The 9710-nt window shown below is 37.9% G+C and overlaps 1 protein-coding gene across 1 annotated transcript; it reads right to left on the bottom strand.

Annotated features, from left to right (window-relative positions):
- Window positions 1–1874: 1874 nt before the first annotated feature.
- On the bottom strand, window positions 1875–5591 carry wda (will decrease acetylation). Its single transcript, XM_017618781.1, has 7 exons — window positions 5286–5591; window positions 5048–5214; window positions 3360–4211; window positions 3011–3292; window positions 2633–2933; window positions 2223–2569; window positions 1875–2147 (listed from the first exon to the last, which is right to left on the bottom strand). Exons 1-7 carry the CDS (start codon window positions 5388–5390, stop codon window positions 1994–1996), a joined length of 2208 nt encoding a protein of 735 aa, XP_017474270.1. The 5' UTR covers window positions 5391–5591; the 3' UTR covers window positions 1875–1993.
- Between the last annotated feature and the right edge of the window lie 4119 nt (window positions 5592–9710).

The raw sequence follows: 9710 nt of genomic DNA, 5'->3' as shown, positions 1-9710 counted from the left end.
CAACCGCTATTGTCAATAAAGTACAGAGCCGCAACAAGGTCCTCAAGTCGCTAGCCGGCAGTACTTGGGGCAAAGACAAAGAAACGTTGCTGGCAACATACAAGGCAATAGGCCGGCCGGTTTTAAACTACGCAGCACCAGTGTGGTCGCCGGGGACTAGTAGGACGCAGTGGACGAAGCTACAGACGGTACAAAATACAGCACTTAGGACAGCGACCGGATGCCTCCTGATGCCACCAGAACACCACCTCCACGATGAGGCGAAAATGCTCCCAATTAGGGAGCACAACAGGATGCTCTGCAAGCAGTTTCTTGCTGGGAGCCACAGATGTGGCCACCCAAATAGACAGCTGCTTGCAGAGGAGCTCTCGCCGAGGCACGTCAGGAGGCATCTATATGAACTGACGTACGAAGTCCAGAGGTTCATTAAGCAACCTTTTAATGAAAATTTGTTAAATTTTTCTAAGCTCTGTATAAAATTTGAAAGTTGATTTATATGATTTTGGTTAAAGCATGAACGATACTTTTATGGAAAAATAACAAAATAAAAATTTAACTTTAAAAACCTTGCAAATATTTAACAAATGTCATCATGTACTCATTTCTGCTCCCCATTGTACATATCGCACACCGGTTTTAAAACTCACAACTCAAAATAATACGTTTGTCAGAAAATGCGAAAAACTATTTCATAGCTCATGATAATCATATGGGCAGGGCGACTTTACCTTAGGGTTTTTTTTTTTTAATTGTAACAAAAATTTGCTCCAGCCTTTGCTGAAAGTCAAATAAAAGCTCTGTGTACATTTTTAGAGCATAATCTCAAAATACCAAATTTTGAGTTGTGACTCTTTTGAAGACGGTGTTTGATGTACTTGTTATACTTTTATAGCTTTTTTTGTCAATGGCATTCTCCCATCAAACGAACTATACATGCATACATATGTAGATTAGACTGCATCACCAAAAAAAAGTTGCGGTTTTTCCGCCGGGGTTACAAAATTTACTATATTTTAAGATGTCCACCAAAATATTTCGGAAAAATGTTAATATTTAAACGTGCTGGACCGATTTGAAAATACCTCCAAAAATTAAGTTTTTTATGAGTAAAAATAGTTTCTTAAAGAACTTTTTGAAAAAAGTCCCCTCAGATGACAAATTAGATTAGGCTTAACAAATCTGCATAAAAATATTTAAAATTCTTTTCAACGGATTCGTAATAGTGAGATTTTTGATGCTGTTTTTTACTTTTTTTCAAATATTGATTTACGATAAACTTAAATAACTGTGTCAAAACGATTCTGATTTAGACTTACGGGATCTCGGTAGAGAGTTAGTTTCCCACTATTTTTGTTTATGTGCAAAAAAGTCATTCGTGTCCCATTTTTATTTTTTTTTGTTTCAAATAAATACCTTTCCAATGATACCTCACAAGTCTAAATGGTAAGAGTTTAGGTTCAGCTATTCAAGTTTTTCCTATACCAATCTTTGAAAAAAAGTTAAAAACAGCATCAAAAATCTCATTACTACGATTCCGTTCAAACATTTTTTTTTATTTTTATGACAATTTTTTGAGCTTAAACCTTTTGGTCATTTGAGGGGATTTTTTCGAAAAACATCTTTAAGAAACTATTTTTATTCATAAAAAACTCCATTTTTGGAGGTATTTTCAAATGGGTCCAGCTCGCTTAAATCTTCATATTTTTCCGATATATTTTGGTGGACGTCTTAAAATATAATAGATTTTATAATTTCAATGGAAAAACAGTACCGTTTTTTTTGTATGGGGAATGATGCAGTCTAATGTATGTACATATGTGCTTAATTTGTTAATGACATTGATATTTAAATAGAACTAAAAAACTTGAGTTAGTATATTTAAATTTTCTATTTCCGCTGTTTTTTTTTTAGATGGATCCTTATATGTTAGCTGCTTATGCTTAGAAGTCAACTAAATAAAAATTTAAAATATTAAGATTAGCATTTAAGAGCCTTAGGCGCCAATAACGCAGACCATTTCATCTTGGCGGCTGAATGAAACTTTAACTAGATTCTGACAATTGCTACTGAGTGTCATTACACGATTTAAAGTGGTTGAAGAGGAGGATGAAGACGAATTCGTTGTACTGCTACTGCTGCAACTGTCACTATTAAAACAAAAATAATTGAATTTAAATTATCTTATACTTAGGTCTGTATATTTGTATATCTAATTTACTTACTTCATGGGCGATAATTTCTTTACATCCCATACGCGAAGAGAGCCATCACGGCATGCCGACGCTAAATATCTGCCACCCTTGCTCCATGAAATACTGTTTATTGCGGAAGTGTGGTCTTTCAATTCATTTAATTGCGCACCAGCAGCCAAATCGAAAATACGTATTTTCGACTCTTCACCACCGGCTGCCAACATCTTACCATCAGGGCTAAATGCAACGTTTGTTACAGGCTGTTTACAATCGGAGAAGACACGCATCAGTTTTCCACTAGTGACGCACCATAAACGCACAGACAGATCTGCTGAACCAGTGGCAAGATAATTGCCATTGGGATGAAACGCGATACACTAGAGAAAAAATAGTATAGTCTATATTCGAAACACAAAAAAATTTAAATTTTTGAAACCAACCTCTACATCCTGTGTATGACCAGCGTATGTTATTAAGGGGACATCGCGTTCTAAAGACCACAAACGCGCAGTGAGATCCTTCGAACCGGTGGCAACATACATTCCCACCGGACTCTCATCAATACACCAAACTGGATACCTATGGCCTCGATAAATGCACGCACACCCATAGCTTTCCGCCCGCCAACTTCGTATTGTGGCATCTTTAGATGTGCTGTAAATGAGGGGGTAATGTGTAGAAAAGCGTACATCTGTGACGCCAGCGCCATGACCACGCAACTGTATGCCACCATATTCGTTGCTGAATTTGAAATTAAAGGTACAATATAAGCCTTGTCGATAGTAGATTAAAGTTTCATCTGAAAACACAATGCTTACAAAGAATTGCCTTCGTATTTGCCGGCTTCGAACTTCCGTTTCTGTCGGTCGCTATTATTGGTACGCGCATGTTCTCTAACATCTAAATCAATTTCGTCCTCAGTCTCAGATTCCCCGGCGCAAACATTGTTTATTTCCCATCGACACACTGAGTCTGCAAACCGGGTATAAAGATTTTTTCCCCTACAGATTTGCTGATTTAGTTGCCATAACTGCACAACCGAATTATTAAATCCTGCAATCAAATGGCATTCACCAGCATCCAAGTGAGCTGAAGAAAGTCTGTGGGAATATTTAATTCAAAATATACTATTATTATAAAAATTGTCTTTATAGATTTGGGACTCACCCTCTGCTGCGGTCGGCTAGCTTTATAAAAAGGGGATACTGTGTTTGCCCCTTTAGCAATTGCTCGCTGCAGGCCTGTAAAGTTTGCAAGCTCTCTTCCACTTGTTGTGACCGTAATTTTTTCATTTCATCTGTATTTTCTTCCTCTTTCTCTGACTTTACCATAAGCTCTTCTGGAGGGTCTTCTGTGGTACGTTTTTTACTAAAGCGTTCGCTTCCTATGTTGGCTTTTATTTTAATGTCAGAAAACTCCATTTTGCTTTCTTCGTCGTCTTCAACGGCCTCAAACTCCATAAGGATATTATCTTCACTCCATTTGTGCACCTCATTATCGACGACATGAACATGAATCCATGAATATATTAGATTGAGTATTAATACATGGCCACGTTTTTCCAAATAGCCACGTAATGCATCCACTACCGCTTCAGTGGTGTGTATCTCATACTTGGAGGAACGAAATTGTGACACATCTGGATCACTTTCAGCCGTTTCCAATTTTGTACAAGCGGAAAGTGTTTGAATGAGTTTTGTGAAATAGATTAATTCGGGGTCCGCTGGTGTTTCACTAGATGGCGTTACAAAGCGTATGCTTGTATGCGGAGTAGCAGCGTTGGATTGATCTGAATGAGAGTCATTGGCTACCGAGCAGCCATTTATCTTCGTCGGCAAAGGCGCTTCGTAAGTTTCCACCGATGACACTAAATGCGCATATTTCTTAAGTAACTCAGAAGCAGCTTTTTGTTCTCGCGCTTTCATCAACTCAAGATAAAGATGACACAACATTGGCGCATAAAAACGTCGCAACTCTAGCCGTATCAAATCGCTTTGTGCTTCAACAAACTGTGAAAATCTGTGGATAAAATTGAAATATGTATACTTAAACATATGTATCGACTTAATATAAAGGGAGTGTCTACTTACACGCGCAACGGTAACTTCTACGTGGATCCACGGTAAAAATTACGCCGAAAGAAGTTCTGTCCCACTTCTCCGGCAACACAGAAAGGAGAATTCTGAGTAGTCAGGGTTATAATACCTACGCGCGGCCGAAGGCCTCCTACGCAGAAAGAAGTTCTGTCCCACTTCTCCGGCAACACAGAAAGGAGAATTCTGAGTACTAAGGGTTATGATCACTAAACGCAGCCGAAGGCCGCCTACGCAGAAAGAAGTTCTGTTCCACTTCTCCGGCAACAGAGAAAGGAGAATTCTGAGTAGTAAGGGTTATAATTCCTAAGCGCGGCCAAAGGCCGCCTACGCATAAAGAAGTTCTGCCCCATTTCTCCGGCAACACATAATCCACGTCATTTTACCGTAGATCTACGGTAATTTTTAGAATGGACCTACGGTAATTTTTACCGTGGATCTGCGGTAAAAGTTACCTTGGCGCGTGTGTGTAGACACTGCCTAATATAAAATCGATTCTGTTGTTGTTGTAGCGGCATACTTAGCCCTGCCTAGAACAGAACTAACGGGTGGCCCACTCTCCGACTGGGTGGGAGCTGAGGGATAGGAGCGTTAGTTGATTGGGCTTTAAAGGACATGCGGAGTTCTTGCGAGTCGTGAAGGGAATATCCACATGCCGGACACGCAATGGACCGATTTGCATTTCTCCTTCTCAGGTAGAAGTTTAACCTGGTGCTGTTACAACAAAATCAACAATAAAAATTAAATAAAGAACCCACTTACCGCCCAAATTGTTGATCAACAATATGATGATTGTTGGTGATGCATTGTACATTAGAGAAAGCGAATGAGTTTCCACATTGTAGATCCAGATCCAGCATTTTTTGTACCATAAATTGTTGCTTATTTTGGAGTAGCAGGAAGTCAGACTTGCGAAATTTCTCGTTTCCCTGAAAAAGTGGTTCAATGGACACCGATGACGATTGCTTAATGTAAAACTTATGTGCGTTGGAATACATACCACATAACTTTTCTGCTTCAGATAGTATCCCAAGGATGTTCGAAATAAATCATTTTTAGACTTTTTGCCTTTATTTCCACTACTTTTTTCAGCCATGTCTGGCATTACAAACAAAAAATAAAAATTGTATTGAAAAATTTACAACAAAACGTCAAAAGTTGTACAGCTGTTACGATTGACAGCAACTGGTGTGTCAAGCACAATAAATACAGAAAGAAACTTAACGAAAGGATTCAGCCATAACTGTTCGTCTTCACATGCGTGCAAATTACGCACGTCTCCTACTTTTTCCTTGCAAGCGAAATGGTTGCTGGGTATTTGAAAGCGAAAATGCGAAAGGCACAAATTAGCTTTTGTTGCGCTGCTTTGCTGTGCATTTGTGTGAAACGACGCCATAACGGTGCCATATGTTTGTTGTGAAAACTTCCGATTTTCGAACTTTCGCTCAAACGCACACAGTTACGCATCGAAGTGTGGACTCTAGTAATGTGTTCGCCTCCAACCATGTTGAATTGTGTAAACTCCGGTATTTGCAACATGTCCCCAAGCAAGAAGGTTTGTGGCACAGTATATAGTTAGTGGTCTGACATTTTAAATTCTTAAGACATTCATTATCCCCATATAAATAAAAAATTTAAATTATCTGGTATGCGCCTATCTTTTTTATTGTTCTAAATTTGTGTTCTTTGTAAGAAAATGGCTGTCATACTGCAAAAGTGCCAGTTGCAAGCTAGCTTTAACTAGTAAGCGAGATCCTAAAGCAGGTGAAGACTGCCAGTTATGTAAGTACAAAAGAAACTAACCCTGTGCTAATAACAGCTGATTTTCTATTCCATTATTAGTTGCGTTCGCGTAGCTGTTAATTGTTCATATCTTTGTTTCTTAACAGATAATTATCACCATGATAAAAATATAGTAAGGTAGAACCGTTCTCTCAACTTGTCGGCCATGATTTTTTTTTGAAGTTTGCCAACATTTTAAAATCATATAAAAGTGAAAATAAAAAATTGAAATTGTTCGAAATTGTTGTTGCTTGAGATTGAAAATGAAAATGTGTGTGTGAGTTTGTGAGTAAATTTAAAAATTAAATTGTTTGGAAACGTCAAGAATTTTAAAAGTGACTCTCAGCGGTTCTACCTTACTATATTTTTATCATGATTATCACAAATTTTGACTGGATTCTGCTGAAAAGCATTTCTTAACACAAAAAATTTGCAGTAGAGAGCCAAAAAGAGCTGGCGAAATTTCTGCCAACAGAAATTTGCAGTCATATGTTTAAGAAGCAGGTGTTCAAAACGCAGAAGGAAAAAGTTGGCAAGTTTATTTTACTTCAGGAGTGTTTCTTAACTTTTTACAGCTGTTGATAGCAGATTGCCGAAGAGTATAATTTTTTGCACAAAGAGATCGAAAGAGGAAAAAGTAAAGGAACGAAAACAAGGCGAATTTATACAAGGTGGTATTCAAGGCGAATTTATATAAGGTGGTGTTACTAGCTCAGCTGATTTTGTGTATGTGTTTCGCCGCACGGCTTCTGATATCAAATTGAAAACTTTTGTTTGATTTTCTACACACACTCTTATAGCCCGAACACAATGAAAACGACGAGCTACAAACCACAGCTGTCAAATTATTTTAACACGTACTCTTATGTAGATAATTATTTTGGCGACGACCGGGCTACGCGACGGCTGTGGTTGTGGCCAGATTAGATCTATTTCTATTTTTCTGGCGACAGATAAGGTTCTTCCTCTTCTTTTATGTCAAACTCATACAAATTCATGATGTCGCTGCCGCGTTCAAAGAAATCATGTCGCCATCGACAAAGCGCTTAGATAATAAAGATGACAAATTGGAAGCTGTGGTCGGTAGCTCGTCGTTTTCAATGTGTTCAGAACTTTACAGATTTTGAGAGTTTATGCCGCCAAAGCAAAAACAAAATACATATAAATTTTTGTTTTTGTTCTCCTGCTATCACCTTATATTAATTCGCCTTGGTGGTGTTAATGACGAATTTAGATTACAACAACAAAAACCACACGTATTTTGTTAGGAGGGTGTCAAGGCGCATCAATACAAGGTGGTGTTGATTGATCAGCTGGTTGGATATTTTTGTCTCTACACTAGTACAGGAGAATGCCATGCAAGACGAAGCGGCGCATCTTTAGGATGGCAACAAAAGAAAATGATGAAAATTATCTCGTTCCCACGACAGTCGGGTCTACGTAACCGGAACGACCCAGATTTATATCTGGCCAAGGACTGTCACTCCAGCAACACTCCCCAAAAAGTCTTTGGGGAATTTGTATGCTGCTACAACAACAACAACAACATGAAAATTATCTCCTATTCCCTTTCGTTTTGACATCCTCCTGTACCAAAAAGCAATAACAAAATACACGGGGCTTTTACTTATATGCAATCAACACCACCTTGTATGGATACGCCTTGGAGGGTGTTGTGTCAAATCTCAGTTCGCTCCAAAGTTTACATGTATTTTTTTTTTGCTTTTGATGGGTGTGCTACATGATTCAATAATACAAGGTTCGATAAACTGACAGTTGTCTCTCTCGCACCGCTCCCTTAGCAGCGGCACCGTGATGCTTCTTTGCAAATTTACTTGGAAAAAGTGTAGCTTTGGTGTGAAATAAAAGTATAAGCTTTTATGCAATATGTTTATTTGTCTATGCATATGAAGCACATTTAACTGATGAAAACATAAATTGTTTTAAAATCGGATGTTTACATCAATCTCATAGTGGTCTTATTTTAATTTTGAGTCATTTTGCAGTTTTTATACAGCTAAATAGCACAATAAAATTACGTAATTCACGTAGATGTATCAGTATTACGTTCAACATTTCGTTTAAAATGCCAGATTTGCTGCAAATACATTAGAATTTATAAAAGGAATTTCACTACTAATTGCCTACTTTGCGTACTCTTCTACTACCATTTTCGCAACAAGGGATTGCATTCTGGCCCTTTCTCTTTCCTTCGTAAATGCAACCTTTTGCAAGGGAGTGTCAAACCGCGGCTGTCAATAATTATCTAACCTTGTATTATTGAATCATGGGTGTGCTATCAAAACAGTAAAAGCAAAAACAAAATATATGTAAGGCGAAGAAACCAGCTGATTTTACAACACCACCTTGTATAAATTCACCTTGAACTAAAACTAGCAGAAAAGTTGAGAAACACTTCTCATGTTTAACCCATAGTACCTTGGTTGTGATCAAATTAAAGAATTTTGTATTAAAATTTCTATCTTGAAGGTTGATAAAAGCTTAATACAAACTTCATAAAGGGTAATATCTCGAGAGTTTGAGTGCTATTCAAGTGACGAGAAAAATGCCGCAGACTTCCTGTGCCTTGTGCCGAACAACGTGGCCTAGTTATAAACAAAGATTTTTCAAAGTTCCAAAGGCAGACGGAAAGAAGCAAAAATGGACGGAAGCGTGCGGCCGAGAATTGTCTCATGGCGCAAAAGTTTGTCAGCTTCATTTTGATGCGAAAGATGTTGAAGGTGATCCAGAGAGTCAACGAAAGCGTTTATCGGAATCTGCAGTTCCTATGCAAGTAGATTATTTATCCTCTTGGAATGAACCTGCCATAATTTATGATGGTAAAAGGGATTTTGGGACACAAACAGGGTATATTTTCCATAAACCATTTTTGATTTTAAAAATAAACAGTTTTATTACAGGGCTGACATTGAAAAGAGCATCAATCTAGACAACTTAGCACTTAAGAACAGAATCAAGGAACTAGAAGCTGAGGTGTCGCTTTTAAAAATACAAATGAAAAGCCTGTGTGATTTGCGGGACAACCTTACTAATATTTTCACTCCGAATCAAATTAGAAAGGTAGAGTATCCTAACAGAAACTTACATTGGGAGGACAATGACATCCGGTGGGCATGGACGTTGCATACGGCTGGACCAAAGGCATACGCTTATTTGTACAAGAAAGGGTTTCCATTGCCCTCGGAGTCTACTTTGGCGAAGTGGCTACAAAGGTTGAAATTCGATGACGATGGCTTACATTTTGTCCTGGATGCATACGAGGTTGAAAATAATAACGAAGAGTCGGGTGAACCTTGTGTCTTGGACCTCACAAGAGCGAAGATAGCGTCCGCCCTGGAGCATGATCACGGATACTGCGAGCGTGGCAAAATATGTTCGAAAAATCATAGATATACTTTTAAAGTATCGTAGAAAAGTTTCCACTTTCGAAAAGACGAAATTATTTTCGAAGATGTATTTATTTAGTCAGATACATGTACTGTACATACGGTGACCATATTAAGTAACGTAAAATAAAGGACATTTTTTTCAAAATGATTTGGGAATACGTACATACAACTTGTATGATAAAAGTACTTTACCCATATCTTAATTTAAATCAAATATTTACAAGTTAATTATA

This window comes from Rhagoletis zephyria, unplaced genomic scaffold, assembly GCF_001687245.7.
Source record: "Rhagoletis zephyria isolate East Lansing unplaced genomic scaffold, Rhagoletis_zephyria_1.1 Rzeph_scaffold_01704, whole genome shotgun sequence".
Taxonomy (NCBI): domain Eukaryota; kingdom Metazoa; phylum Arthropoda; class Insecta; order Diptera; family Tephritidae; genus Rhagoletis; species Rhagoletis zephyria.
Note: the sequence above shows the minus strand (reverse complement) of the source record. Positions and strands in the feature narration are given on the sequence as shown.